General features: G+C 41.0%; 1 protein-coding gene and 1 non-coding gene across 2 annotated transcripts in view; both read left to right on the plus strand.

The window, feature by feature from the left end:
• RAD17 (RAD17 checkpoint clamp loader component) overlaps positions 1 to 15560 on the plus strand; it is a 40623-nt gene that overhangs the window by 711 nt on the left and 24352 nt on the right. The window contains exons 2-5 of the mRNA XM_049768765.1: positions 2027 to 2127; positions 7518 to 7772; positions 9219 to 9302; positions 12549 to 12705. Of these exons, the coding sequence (XP_049624722.1) occupies positions 2083 to 2127; positions 7518 to 7772; positions 9219 to 9302; positions 12549 to 12705 (541 nt within the window). The 5' untranslated portion in view covers positions 2027 to 2082. The remainder of the gene's footprint in view (positions 1 to 2026; positions 2128 to 7517; positions 7773 to 9218; positions 9303 to 12548; positions 12706 to 15560) is intronic.
• LOC126003084 (U6 spliceosomal RNA) lies at positions 13686 to 13792 on the plus strand. The gene has a single exon (XR_007493627.1). It is a non-coding gene; the product is annotated as a U6 spliceosomal RNA (small nuclear RNA).

Genomic DNA, 15560 nt, shown 5'->3' on the forward strand with positions numbered 1-15560 from the left:
TACGTATCCTTTCCAATTTCTGGCATTTGTATATTAAGTTGTTGTTTTTTTTTTTTTGCTTCAAGTTGATAATATTCACTAGTTTGAATAAATATTGAAGGGTTATTGAAGTCAAAAAACGATGTTGCCAGTTTTTTTTTTAGCACATTTGAGTTGGGTATGTAATTCACTGATAGAGTGGCCTTGTATGTTTGTTTGATCTAGGTTCTATCCCTGTGACACTGCAAGAAAAAAAAGGATAATAGAAATAGTTTTAAAACTACGCCTTAGGAAAAAAAAAAACAAACTACTCCGTAGAAATAATTAGAGTCAAGGGATCTTAGACAGTATGGGGGGGAGGAAGGCACTTGCCTGACATCCCATATGACCCCGGAGAACTCCAGAATAATTTCCAAGTGCAGAGCCAAAAGTAACCCCTGCATATCATGGATGGAGGTGTGTTTCCACATCCTCCCCCCAATTCAGAATTTTAGATTTAAAAATTCTCCAGAGTTAGTGATCTGAATTCATTTTGTGCAGTTCTTTGAGGAAATTTGGCAATAAAAATTTTTGGTAATATAAACTGTAATTGTAATTTAGAATGAAAGATTTTTTTTTTTTTTTTTTGGTTTTTGGTTTTGGGATCACACCCGGCAGCGCTCAGGGGTACTCCTGGCTTCATGCTCAGAAATCTCTCCTGGCAAGCTCAGGGGACCATATGGGATGCTGGGATTTGAACCACCGACCTTCTGCATTCAAGGCAAATGCACTATCTCCATGCCATCTCTCTGGTCCCAGAATGAAGAAATTTTAATGTTCACTTTAAAGTCGAAACCAATAGAATTTTCTGCTTTTCTTTAAAGTCCAATAATGGAGACACAAATGTTTTTTTCCCTATATTCTTTACTACATTGTTGAGGGTTTCGTTTTTGTTTTGTTTTTGTTTTTATTGTTATTGGGCTACACCCAGCGGTATTAAAAACTTATTCCTGGCTCTGCACTCAAAGATTATTCCTAGCAAAAGGTTTAAGGGAATATATAAGTTGCCTAGGATTCAGATTGCCTGTGTGCCAGGTAGCTTTATCCCTTGTACTGTTTACTTTTGATTAAAAACAACAAACACATAGCAGTCATGCTTTGCATGCAGGATCAGGTGAGATTCCTGGCCCTGTAAATTTGCCACACAAAGTTCCTGATCCCTTAATAGTATCTGAAAACAACAACGTGTGACCCCAAATCAAAACTAACAACAGGGGCTGGAGCAATAGCATAGCAGTAGGTTGTTTGTCTTGCATGTGGTCAACACCGGACAGAGCCTGATTGATTCCGGGTATCCCATATGGTCCCCCGAGCCTGCCAGAAGTGACTTCTGAACGCAGTACCCCTGAGCGCTGCTGGGTGTGACCCCCCCAAAAAAAAACTAACAACAAAGAAAAGCATTATAGCATCGTAAGTAATTTGATAGTTGATAGTTGCAGCTATTAGAAATGAATTTTCCGGGCACGGAGAGATAGCACAGTGGCGTTTGCCTTCCAAGCAGCCGATCCAGGACCAAAGGTGGTTGGTTCGAATCCCAGTGTCCCATATGGCCCCCTGTGCCTGCCAGGAGCTATTTCTGAGCAGACAGCCAGGATTAACTCCTGAGCATCGGCTGGGTGTGGCCCAAAAAACAAACAAACAAACAAACAAACAAACCAAAAAAAAAAGAAATGAAATTTCCTCTAGCATTTTAATATATTGCTTCACTTTTGTTTATGATTTTTCCCCCCTCTTTTAGTTTTGTTTTTGGGCCACCACCAGTGGTGCTCAGGGTTTATTTCTGGTTCTCCACTTAGGATCTACTACTAGTTATGCTCAAGGACCACGTGAAATGCCAAGTAGAATCCTGAACATTTGTGTATAAGAAAAGTGCCCTACCTGCTTTACATGTCTATCCATTCCTGTTATTTTTTTCTATTCTTGAATCTTATGATTTTGATATTAGTATGTATCATTAGTATATATGAGGCTGTAGTTTGAGATTTTCTTTTTTTTTTTCCTCTAGGAGAACAATACTTTAATGTAATACAGATTGTATACTATGGATGAGAACCGTGACAGTTTATGATGTCAGAAACTTCTCTTAGACCAAAGCTGTCTTCCACAAAGGTATGATGCATTCAAATGGTCACATAATAATTGCCTCAAAAGAACTATACATGTTTGGGGACCAGAGTGATAGTACAGCAGGTAGGGCATTTGCCTTACATGCAGCCAACTCAGGTTTGATCCTCAGCATCCCATATGGTCCCCTGAGCCTGCCAGGAGTAATTTCTTGAGCACAAAGCCAGGAGTAACCCTTGAGTGCAGCCAGGTGTGGGCCAAAAACAAAACAAAACAAAAAAAGAGAGAAACTTTTATCTGTTCTTAATGACTTCTTAATTCTGTCAAAGTAATGGTTTCTAATCTCTGTTTTAGTTGACCTTAAAATGTCTAATAAAGGGGAGATAAGATCTTGTTTCCTTTTGTTAACCAGTCATGAAATTCCCCCAAACCAAGCATTAATATAGAATTTTGCAGATTTGTTTTTTGGGATTTGGGGAACCCAGGGTGGGGGGGAACAGAGTTGGGGCCGCACCTGGCTGATATTTAAGCCTATTTGTGGCTCCATGCTTAAAGATTACTCCTAGCCAGATGTGGTGAAGGTTAACTGGATTAACTGCATACAAAGCATTTGTACTATCACTCTGGCTATAATGCTGGAATCTTTTTTTGGGGTGGGGGGTCACACCCGGCAACGCTAAGGGGTTACTCTTGGCTCTAGGCTCAGAAATTGCTCCTGGCAGGCTCAGGGACCATATGGGATGCCAGGATTCGAACCACCATCCTTTAACGTCTAAGGCAAATACCCTACCGCTACACTATCTCTCTGGCCCCATAATGCTGGAATCTTTTTTTTGGTTGTTTTTATTTTTGTTTTTTTTTTTTTTGGGCCACACCCGTTTGATGCTCAGGGGTTACTCCTGGCTAAGCGCTCAGAAATTGCCCCTGGCTTGGGACCATATGGGACACCGGGGGATTAAACCACGGTCCTTCTTTGGCTAGTGCTTGCAAGGCAGACACCTTACCTCTAGCGCCACCTCGCCGGACCCGTAATGCTGGAATCTTAAGAAAATATGGGCCGGGAGAGATAGCACAGCAGCGTTTGCCTTGCAAGCAGCCGATCCAGGACCAAAGGTGATTGGTTCGAATCCCGGTGTCCCACATGGTACCCCGTGCCTGCCAGGAGCTATTTCTGAGCAGACAGTCAGGAGTAACCCTTGAGCACTGCCGGGTGTGACCCAAAAACCAAAAAAAAAAAAAAAAAAAAGAAAATTTGTTGCCTTGTGTGCTGTTAAGAAATATTATAATGTGTTACAATCTGGGGACTTGAGGGACAAAGTAATTGTACATGGATTCTGTTTTATTTATCTTAATGTTCTTTGGCTGAAAGTTCAAAGTTAAGATATCAGCAAGGGGACTTCTTCTGAGAATTATGTTATGTGTGATTGTCCTTCCACTGTAACTTTACCTTGTCCTCTTTCTTTGCATCTTTGTTCTCATAATTCAAAATAAAAAAAATTTAAAAAAAAAAAAGAAAATTTGTCTTGGGGATGGAGAGATAGTACAGATGTAAAGGAGCTTGTCTTGCATGTGGCCAGTTTAGTACTGAGCACAAAGCTAGGAGTGGACTCTCAATATTGCCAGTGAAGAAAATTTATCTTTAAAAATTTCTAATCTGGGGCCTGGAGAGATAGCACAGTGGCGTTTGCCTTGCAAGCAGCCGATCCAGGACCAAAGGTGGTTGGTTTGAATCCCGGTGTCCCATATGGTCCCCCCGTGCCTGCCAGGAGCTATTTCTGAGCGGATAGCCAAGTAACCCCTGAGCACCGCCTGGTGTGGCCCAAAAACAAAACAAAACAAAAAAACTAATTGGGGCCGGAGAGATAGCATGGAGGTAAGGCGTTTGCCTTTCATGCAGGAGGTCATTGGTTCGAATCCCGGCATCCCATATGGTCCCCCGTGCCTGCCAGGAGCAATTTCTGAGCCTGGAGCCAGGAATAACCCATGAGCACTGCCGGGTGTGACCCAAAAACCACACACACAAAAAAATAAATAAAATAAAAAAAATTTCTAATCATTCGGGCTGGAGTGATGGTGCAGCAATAAGACATTTGCCTTGCATGAGACTGACCCAGGACAGATCACAGTTTCATCCCCCTATCATCTCATATGGTCCCCTAAGCCAGGAGCAATTTCTGAGTGCATAGACAGGAGTAATCTCTGATCATCATTGGGTGTGGCCCCCCAAATAAATTTCTAATCATTGAGGCTGGAGATGTAGTTTAGAAATAGAACATATACACTGCATGTGTGAGATCTTGGGTCATTTTCTTAACAACACATTGAATTCTGGCTTAGTATTAGAATTGCATATCTTTTCAAAATTTTTTTTTTTTTTTTGTGGTTTTTGGGTCACACCCGGCAGTGCTCAGGGGTTAATCCTGGCTCCATGCTCAGAAATTGCTCCTGGCAGGCACGGGGGACCATATGGGACGCTGGGATTCGAACCGATGACCTCTTGCATGAAAGGCAAATGCCTTACCTCCATGCTATCTCTCCAGCCCCTCTTTTCAAAATTTTTATAAAATCTGACCTAGTACCAGAGTTTGCATAGTTTTATAATGTCTTAAAACTTATAGCCATTATGTCCGTGGTATGAAATGGTTCTTAGGCTATTAGCTTGGTCTAGATAGTAGTGTTTGTGGGGGGGGGGTTTATTTTTTATTTTTGAGTCACACCTGGTGATGGGTCATTTGGGTTAATCCTGGCTCTGATTAATCCTGTCTCTGCACTCAGAAATTGCCCCTGGCAGACTGGGGACTAGGGAGGACCATATGGGATGCAGGAATTCGAACTACCATCTGTCCTAGATCAGCTGCATGCAAGGAAAACGCCCTACAACTGTGCTATCTCTCTAGCCCACCAATAGATGAGTTTTTACAGAATGAGCTTACTCTTTATTTTGGAAAGATTGCAATTATTTAATATAATTAAGTTTATTCTTTATTCTTTATTAAGCTTATATTTCTTTACATGACATTAGACATTACCATTACAAGTAAGCATTTCATTTTTTTGTTTGTTTTTGGGCCACACCTGGCAGCACTCAGGGGTTACTCCTGTCTCTGTACTCAGAAATTGTTCCTGGCAAACTCAGGGTACCATACGGGATGCCGGGGATTGAACCCAGGTCTGTCCGGGTCAGCTGTGCACAAGGCAAATGCCCTAACTCAGTGCTACTGCTCCAGCCCACAGCTTTTGCATTTTTTATAAAATAGAAGAGTGAGAACATGGAGCCAGCGAGGTGGCGCTAGAGGTAAGGTGTCTGCCTTGTAAGCGCTACCCAAGGAAGGACCGCGGTTCTATCCATGGGCGTCCCATATGGTCCCCCAAGCCAGGGGCAATTTCTGAGCACTTAACCAGGAGTAACCCCTGAGCATCAAACGGGTGTGGCCCGAAAAACCAAAAAAAAAAGAAAGGAAAAGTGAGAACATTTAAGTAAATGATTTTTGAGAATTTATTTATTTATTTATTTGGGTTTTTGGGCCATACCCATCGGCACTCAGGGGTTACTCCTGGTTCTGCATTCTAATTTGGTCCTGGCAGACTCCGGGGACTATATAGGATGCTGGGTTGATCCCAGGTCAGCTGTGTGCAAGGCTAACGTTGTACCCACTACTATTCTTCAGCCCTCTGAGATTTTAATTTTAAATTTTGAAAATATACTTTATGGACACTGGACCTGAATTAGATCCCCAGTCTCTCATGAGTTGAAAGCACCCATGTGGGAATTTATGTCCCTAATAAAAACCTCCAAGGATAAACTATGTTTAGGTAAAATAATTTAGGTCTTGGAATATAAAGGATATGCAAGTGTACACCCAGGAAAGAATAAAATAAATGACAAATACTTCTAGCTACAAATGTGCCAGGCAAGCATAGAATAAGACTTTTTAGGGTTATTTATTTATTCATTTAATTATTTTCACAGTTACTTTAAGCAGTGTGGTTAAAAAATTGTTCGTGATTTTCAGCCATAGAATGTACACCACCTTTCACCAATACAGTGGTGAAAATGGTGTGTGTGCATGGATGTATGTGTGTCTCCATATGAGTTTTTTCGCCACCAATGTCCAAATGTCACCAGTTTCCCCTCCCAAAACCCCATCCCCGTTTGTTCTGGAGCAGGCAATTTGCTTCTCCTTCTCCTCCTCTTCCTCCCCTCCCTCCCTGCCTCCCTCCTTTTTTGACACTGGTTTACACATCATAGGCTTACCATGCATGTCACTTTATCCCCTTTTAGATGTAGTGGCAAAATAGAACAGAACACAGGCAAAAATAGAATAAGAAAGGTTAGAAATACAAACTGATTAGAAATATCCCATCCTCTACTCTTTACCTGTTGAATATTTATGTGCTCACTAACTATTCTTAATGTTTCAGTGAACTTAAATGGCTGACCTATTGGGGTGGGATTGTGTTGAATAAATGAACTCAGAATAGTTGCCTAGCAGAACTCAAGCTTTGACATGTGTGTGTGTCTCCATATGAGTTTATTTAATTCTCTGCTTAACTGAAGGTGCCAATTCGATTGCATTACACACACCACCAGAATCATTCCCTGAGCAGCGAACCAGGAGTTGGCTTCAAAGCACCACCAGTGTGACCCTGAAACAAACTATATTGCAAATATATGAAGCTGTTCTTAGAGAGTACGTTACATCAAAGTACCTGTATACTCGAGTATAAACTGGCCCGAGTATAATCTGACCCCATAATTTTACCCTAAATGCTGGGATATTTTAGTGACTCAAGTATAAGCCGAGATGGAAGATGCAGCAGCTACTGGTAAATTTCAAAAAATAAAAAATATACCCAAAACAATTACAGTAATTGAGGAATCAGTAGGTTAAATGTTTTTCGATATTTATTGCTAAAAAACTGTAAACTAGCAACAGTAACTTTAAAGTGCAGAAAACATAGCTTAAAAGGTAATCAAGCTAAATTACAAAGGTTAAAATCCTTCAAAACTGGATTCCTCCTCCTCCTCATCTGTGTGTCCAAACAGAGCTTCAGCTGTATCTGATGTGAGGGTATCAGCATAGACATTGTCATCATCAATGAGTTCGCAGATACCACTGCTGTCAGTCTCATTCAAAGCGCAGAATATTGTGGCTTAAATAGTTCAGTGGCATACAGTTCAGTTCAGCCACCTATTTCTTCAGCTCAGCCTTGACTTGTGGACTGAGCTGAACACCGACCCCTCCAGCAGACAGCAGAAGACAACTGGAGACTATGCATTTAACCTGTATGACCTGAGTGTATGCTGAGTTTGGGTTTTCGGCACAAATTTTGTGCTGAAAAATTCAGCTTACAATTGAGTATGTATGGTAACAATATGTAATCTAGGAAATAAATATGAAATGTGTAGTAATATTTTGATGCTTGTTTTTCAGGTAACAGATTGGGTAGATCCATCATTTGATGATTTTTCAGTGAATGCAGGCATCTCTACTATCATTGCCACATCAGTAGGTGTGAATAATTCAAGTCGCAGAAGAAAGAAATTTCCTAGCACATTAAGAAATGGCAGATTACCTACTGGAAAGAGAAAATTATCTTCCTCAGAACAGATTTATGGTCTGGAAAAATTAAAAGAACATGTTTCTGAAAATGAACCATGGGTGGATAAATACAAACCAGAAACTCAGGTATTAAATATATAATTTTTGAATCTACATATTTTGATATTAGGAAGAGGTACATTTTCAGATTATTACAAAAATCTTTCTGTCTAAATGATAAAGACCAAATCATTCTAGATCTTATGTTCCTGTCCCCAAGACTCAGATTTGCTTTATAGTTAATCTATGCCATTACTTATCAATTTTTTAACCCAGAAGAAAATTGTTCTGTTAATTAATTAATTAATTAATTAGGTTTTTGGGCCACACCCGTTTGACGCTCAAGGGTTACTCCTGGCTATGCGCTCAGAAATCGCCCCTGGCTTGGGGGGACCATATGGGACACCGGGGGATCGAACCGTGGTCTGTCCTACACTAGCGCTTGCAAGGCAGACACCTTACCTCTAGCGCCACCTTCCCGGCTGTTAATTTATTTTTGCTAATTACAGTGCCCCTGTCAAATAAGTTGCTTCCTCAAAGGCATTTTAAATTAAAATAATTTGGGATTATAAAGATAGTACAGGGGTGGGGCCGGCGAGGCGGCGCTAGAGGTAAGGTGTCTGCCTTGCAAGGGCTAGCCAAGGAAAGATCGCGACCACAGTTTGATCCCCCGGCGTCCCATATGGTCCCCCCAAGACGGGCAATTTCTGAGCGCTTAGCCAGGAGTAACCCCTGAGCATCAAACGGGTGTGGCCTGAAAAACAAAAAAAAAGTACAGGGGTTAAGGTACTTTCCTTGCATGTGTTGAATTTCAGTGTGACCTCCAGCACCATGTATGATCCTCATACCACTGCCATAAGTGATCCCTGAGCAAAAAGCCAGGAATAAGCCCTGAGCAGAGCTGGGTATAGTCCCCAAACAAAAAGGTTTTAATTAAAACTTTATAACTGTAGGGACCTGAACAATAGCACAGTGGTAGTGCATTTGCATTTCACACGGCTGGCCCAGGACTGACCTCCATTAGATCCCCTGTGTCCCATATGGTCCCCAAGCCAGGAGCGATTTCTGCATAGTCAGGAGTGACCCCTGAGCATCATCTGGTGTGGCCCAAAAACCAAAAAAACAAAAAACCCAAAACTTTATAACTGTAAATTTGTCAAAATTTTTATGTTAGCTTAAGGATATACATTTTCCAGAATGATATTAAAATTTTTAGAAGGACTTTTAAGTTTAATGTTTGATATATATATATATTTGGTTTTTGGGCCACAGCCAGCAGTGCTCCGGGGTTACTCCTGGCTGTCTGTTCAGAAATAGCTCCTGGCAGGCACGGGGGACCATATGGGACACCGGGATTTGAACCAACCACCTTTGGTCCTGGATCGACTGCTTGCAAGACAAACGCCGCTGTGCTATCTCTCCGGGCCCTTGATGGATATTTTTAAACTGAAAATACTTAGTTAACATTAGTCTCTGCTTGTGCATCAAAAATTCTTGGGTTGAAATGTTTTATTTTAATCTTGAAATGTTTAGCATGAACTTGCTGTGCATAAAAAGAAAATTGAAGAAGTTGAAAACTGGTTAAAAGCAGAAGTCTTGGAAAGGCATCCCAAACAGGTAACTAAATAAGAAATGCAGCTTAAAATATTTACTTTCAAATGTTTTTTAGTAAGAGGTTAAACTTTTGCAATGTAATTGTTTAAATAAATCTAGATCACCTGCACAGGAAATTCTCTGGCCTGATTAAAAGATTCTTAGTTTTTGTTTTCCCCTTTTATTTGTATCTCTTTTCCCACACTTAAATCTTATTTAAAGCACAGTAAGTCAGTTAAGGTGCTAGTATATTTACAGCATATTGCATACCTGGAACTGAAACAAGTAGGCAAATTACATGGTAGTTTTTGAACTAAATGTATCCTAAAGCAGTCATAGTTTTTTAGATTAATGTTTTTGTTTCACTTTATAATTCAAGAATTATTATTATCTCTCAAGGTAGAAATAATCTTTCTTTTTAAACTTTTTGAGATCTTTTTAAGTATAATGGAAAGGAGAAAGTAATAAATGAAGAGCCACATCTGTAGCCCCCGTAAGGCGTTTTCTTGCTGGCGTTTGCCTTGCACACGGTTGACCTGGGTTCAATCCTCAGCATCTCAGATGGTCTCCCAAGCCTAGCAGGAGTGATTTCTGAGCATGGAGCCAGGAGTAACCCCTGAGTACTACCAGGTGTGACCCAATAAAAAAGCAAACAGAGGGCCAGAGAGATAGCACAGTGGCGTTTGCTTTGCAAGCAGCCAATCCAGGACCAAAGGTGGTTGGTTTGAATCCCGGGGTCCATATGGTCCCCCATGCCTGCCAGGAGCTATTTCTGAGCAGACAGCCAGGAGTAACCCCTGAGCAACGCCGGGTGTGGCCCAAAAACCAAAAAAATACTAAATGAATTTCTTATATTTATGATATTCCCTCTTTATTTATATCTCTATTTATCTGAAAATAAACATCTCTTTTTGTGTTTTATACCCTTTCCTTTTTTTTTTTTTTTTTTTTTTACTGTGTATGATTTAAGGGTTACAAGCACTTGGCTATGCTCCCTGCTGATCCTACTGTTCAGTTGTGTTCTTGCATATTTTGGTCACAATGCTCACTGAGGTGTGTCCTTTCTTAAAGTCCTCTCTCATGATCCCAGACATCAATTTTGCCAGATTTTTAGTTGGTGCCTGGAGACCCTTCTAAGATTGACCTCGGCCTCATAGTTTCAAGCAGATGCTTGGTCACTCACCTGTTTCCTTAGAGGAAACTCAGGGATAAAAACTTATATCCATCTCATTTTTACTTTTACTTTATTTTACTCATATTATAATGATTTTTGGTTTGGGGCCCATATCCAGCAGTGCTCAGAACTTGTTCCTGGTAGCTTTAGTGGGACCATATGAGGTTTATATATATATATATATTTGTTTAGTTTTTTGGGCCACACCTGGTGGCACTCATGTTACTCCGGACTCTGCACTCAGAAATCACTCCTGGCAGGTTCAGGGACCATATGGGATGCCGAGGATTAAACCCGGGTCAGTTCTGGGTCAACAGTGTGCAAAGCAAACACCCTACAGCTATGCTATTCCTCTGGCCCTTAAGAATATTTTTATGGGCCAGAGAGATACCTCCCTTGACCTATCCACATTTGAGGTCTTGAGTTCATTCTCTGGCACTGCTTGACTCTCCAAACACTTAGAGCCCTGAGAGGCCTATGTGCACTGGTGAGTGTGGGCACTGAATCCTGGTCTTGAAATTCCGTACTCCCCAGCTGAGTATCCCTGGGAGTTGGGCAGGAGAGGCATTTTCATAGGCTAGGGATGTAGGATAGTGGTAGTTTCTGCTCTTCATGTTTTAGTCCCAACATCCTCCTCCAGAAAAATTTTCCAGGACAGTAGAGGTAGCTCTGTGAACTGAACACAAAGTTTGTACTTCTGGGAGTAATTGCTGAGCTGCGAGACATCTTTAAATACTGCTGCTGGAAATGGCCCCAAATAAAAAAGGCATTTTGCTATTTATATGTTAATATTAATGTTAGTACCATTATTTAACAGTTGTAACTCTGTATAGTTATCTAATGGTCAATTCACGTTTCTTCAGTTGTTCCCAAATTACTTTTGGGGGTAGCTGAGGTGGTATATGATCAAAGATCACACATTGTATTTGATTTTTTGTTGAACTTTTTGTTTTTGTTTTTGTTTTTTGTTTCTGGCCACACCTGGCAAGCACTCAGGAGTTATTCCTGGCTCTGCACTTAGAATTCACTTCTGGCAGACTCAGGGGACCATGTGGTTACCTGTGATTGAACCTGAGTCAGCCACATGCAAGACAAGCACTCTATCCCAATGCTGTAGCTATCTCTCCTGCCCTGATTATTGTAACTTTTATATAGATCTTATAAAGTTCTAGAATAGTTGCCTTCCTGGTTCGTCTTCTATATGACTTTGTCTTTTTGTTTGGTTTTTGGCCCATACTCAGTGGCGCTCAGGGATTACTCCTGGTACAGCCTACAGTCTTTTTAGGGTCCTTTTTTTTGGTAAAGATATTTCAGACTCCCTCCCTCACTTTCCCCTTCCTCCCAGAGATCATTCTTGGCAGGGCTCACGGGACTATATGAGGAGCTAGGGATCAAAGCTGCATGAGCCATGTGTAAGGCAAGCATCCTACCAACTATATTATTTCTCTAGCTATTTATGTGTGTATGTGGGAGTGGGAGTACCAACTTTCAAACACAGGTCTCAGACATGCAAGGCACATTTTACATTTGAGACATATCCTTAGCTATATCTCATTTCTTTCTTTTTATTTTATTTTATTTATTTTTTTTGCTTTTTGGAAATTTTTTGGTTTTGAGTCCACATCTGGCAATGCTCAGGAGTTTTTCCTGGCTCTGCATTCCAGGCTCAGGGGACCATTTGGGATATAAGTGCCCCACCTGGTATACTGTCTCCAACTAATAATACAAGAATTGAGTTATAGTTCATGAAATAAGATGCTCTTATCTAAAGGTGCTTTATTCTAGAGTGTATCATTGTGAAATTCATATTGCTTCTTGACATTTCAGTAAATATTTCTAGAAATTCTTTTAAAATTCAAATATAATGTACATTTTGATTACTTTTTAGAATGAAGGGGGTGTTTTGGGCTATACTTGGCAGTACTTGGAACTTATCCCAGCTTGTGTTTAGTGATCACCCCTATCAGTGCTTGGGAGATAATTTGGTGTGCCAACATTCAAGCTGAGGCCATGCACTTAAAATAGATATTTTTACTCCCTAATATCTTTTCAGTCCATTTGTTTCTATCTTTAACAATATTCATATTTGGTTGCAGGGTGGATCTATTTTATTAATAACAGGTCCTCCTGGATGTGGAAAGACAACCACTATAAAAATACTCTCAAAGGAATATGGTATTCAAGTTCAAGAGTGGATTAACCCAGTTTTACCAGATTTCCAAAAAGATGATTTCAAAGAGATATTTAATCCTGGTAAGGTTTTGAGTAAGAATAGTGGAAGTAGTGGGGAAAGTCTGTTTACTTTATAAAATTTTTTAATCTTCCTACACTTTTATTTATTTTTTATATTTTTGGCCACACCTGATGATGCTCCTGGCCCTTCGTTCAGAAATCACTCCTGGCAGGCTCAGGGACCATATGGGATACCGGGAATCCAAACCAGGTCCGTCCCAGGTTGGCCACGTGCAAGGCATATGCCCTACCACTATACTATTACTTTGGTCCCTTTTATATGTAATTTTTAAAACTTCAGTTTGTTTCTTTTTTTTTTTTTCCAGCTTGTTTCTTTTGGTTTTGGTCCACACCTGACTATTCTCAGTGTAGGAAGTGGAGAGGGGTGCTGACCATGAGATGCAAGACCTCCATGTATAAAGCATTTGCTCTAGCCATTTGAGCCATTTCCCTGGCTAAGAGGGAGTTGTGTATTACAAACTCCTTTACTTGATTGATCTGTAACTACTTTACAAAGTCAGAGCCTGATCAAGTTTACTTGAGAGCATTTTCTTCCTTTTTCCTCATTTTTGATTTTACTAGGAGGAATAGAATTGTGCCAGTAGAGAAGATGATTCTTTGAGGACCAGGTTTTGTTTCTCAACTGCTTTGTTCGATTAAAAAACAAATTTGCATTATTTATATACCTTTTTCTAACTCTGCCTGAGAAATTAGTATAAATAAAATCTTTTAACTATCAAACATAAGGCAAAAACTGTCTTTGAAAGTAGAAAGGAGGGGCCAGAGTGGTGAACTAGAGGTAAGGCGTCTGCCTTGCAAGTGCTAGCCTAGGATGGACTTCAGTTTGATCCCTCAGCATTCCTTAAGGTCCCCCAAGCCAGGAGCGATTTCTGAGCGCATATTCAGGAGTAACCCCTGAGTGTTACTGGGTGTGGCCCCCTCCCCCCAAAAAACAAACAAACAAAAAAAGAAAGTAGGAAGATCATAAGAAAAAATACTAGGTGCTTGCTTCGGCAGCACATATCCTAAAATTGGAACGATACAGAGAAGATTAGCATGGCCCCTGCGCAAGGATGACACACAAATTCGTGAAGCGTTTCATATTTAAAAAAAAAGAAAAAGAAAAAATACTAGGAGCCAAAGAGATAGCATGGAGGTAGGGCATTTGCCTTGCATGCAGCTGACCCAGAACAGACCTATGTTCAATCCCCAGTGTCCCATATGGTCCTTCAAAGCCAGGAGTGATATCTGAATATATAGCTAGAGGTAACCCTTGAGCATCACTGGGTGTGGCCCAAACACCCCCCAAATTATAAAATTTAACTTAACATATATGCTTATATATTTCAGTTCAGTCGTGTGTGTAACAATGTTCAGGACATCTAGGGGCTGTGCCTAATGTGATACTTGTTTAACTGGTGGCCTGTATCTCGGTTAGTGCTAAGAATGTAGAGTTGTTCATGCCTATGTGTGGGAGACCTTATGGATAGAACTTGGGTTGAGTGTGTTAATCATTTCTAATTGCCTATTATTACTCTAGATCAGTGGTGGGCAACCTTTTTTTTCAAATGAGCTAAATCTCGCCAAAACCATGATTGAAATTTATTTTGAGAGCCACATTTTTAAAACCGAAAATACATAGGATGATACACTGTCAGAGGAAAGTCACACAGAAAGTCACGACTCCTCCATGCCACATGACCCAACTGGAGCTGTGGAGCCGGCTGCCAGGGCTGCACACAGGGCACACACTGGCAGAGGCTAGGAGCAGAGCCCTGACTCCTGGAGCAGCCGCCCAGCACATAGAAGAGCTGCATTAAAAAGTTTAAAGAGTCGCATGTGGCTCGCTAGCCGAGGCTTGCCGACCACTACTCTAGATAATTGAATTAGGTCACATAAAATCTAGCCCACTCTTTTTGTTTTAATTTTTTTCCATTTGGAGGGCCCATAAATCCCGCATTACTTGGGGGTTGCTTCCAGCAGTGCTTGGGAAACAATGTATGAAGTGCCAGATATTAAAGCATTCACTAATCTCTTTGAGCTAATTTTTGGTTTCTTAGGCCAGTCTGTGGGGCCCAATGGGGCTCCACACCTTTTTTGTGGTGAGCTTCTCGTCTCCTTCAACTGCAGTGTTTAGACATATGTTTGCCAAGGGTTGTATTCTTTAGTTTCTTTTCTCTTGTTTTTTTTTTTTTTTTTTTTTTTTTTGCGAGGGGGTGGGGGACACACCTGATGACACTCGGGTTGCTCCTGGCTATTCACTCAGAAATGGCTCCTGGCTTGGGGGACCATACTGCACGCCTGAGGGGATCGAATCATGGTCTGTCTTAGGCTAATGCAAGGCAGATGCCTTACTGCTTGTGGCACTGCTCTGGCCCCTCTTTTCTCTTGTTTTGATGTGTGTGGGGCAATACCTTTGGTGCTCAGTTTGTTTGTTGTTGTTTTTTTCTTGTTTCTGTACTCAGGAATTATTCCTGGCAGGTTCTGGAGACCATTTGGGATGCTGGGGATTGAACCCAGATCAGCTGTTTGCAAGACAAATGCCCTCCTTGCTGTGCTATCCTTCCAGCCCTCTTTTACATTCTTTAGTACATATACACATTCTAGGGATCAGAAATGTGGGATTGCTGCAGTTCACACTTGGCCAGGATTTATACTTCCTATCCTTGGCCTTCACTTTTGTTTGGTAGGAGATGGGGGTGCTACCACAACCATCTGTGCTTAGTGCTAAGGGGTTACTCCAGGTTCTGTGCTCAGGAATCACACCTGGCAGCCTCTGGGGATGATATGGAATGCCAGGGATCAAACCTATGTTGCCTGTGTGCAAGGCAAATGCCCTATTTATGCTATTGCTCTAGCCCTACTAACTCATTTTT

Source organism: Suncus etruscus, chromosome 2 (assembly GCF_024139225.1).
Source record: "Suncus etruscus isolate mSunEtr1 chromosome 2, mSunEtr1.pri.cur, whole genome shotgun sequence".
Classification (NCBI taxonomy): Eukaryota; Metazoa; Chordata; class Mammalia; order Eulipotyphla; family Soricidae; genus Suncus; species Suncus etruscus.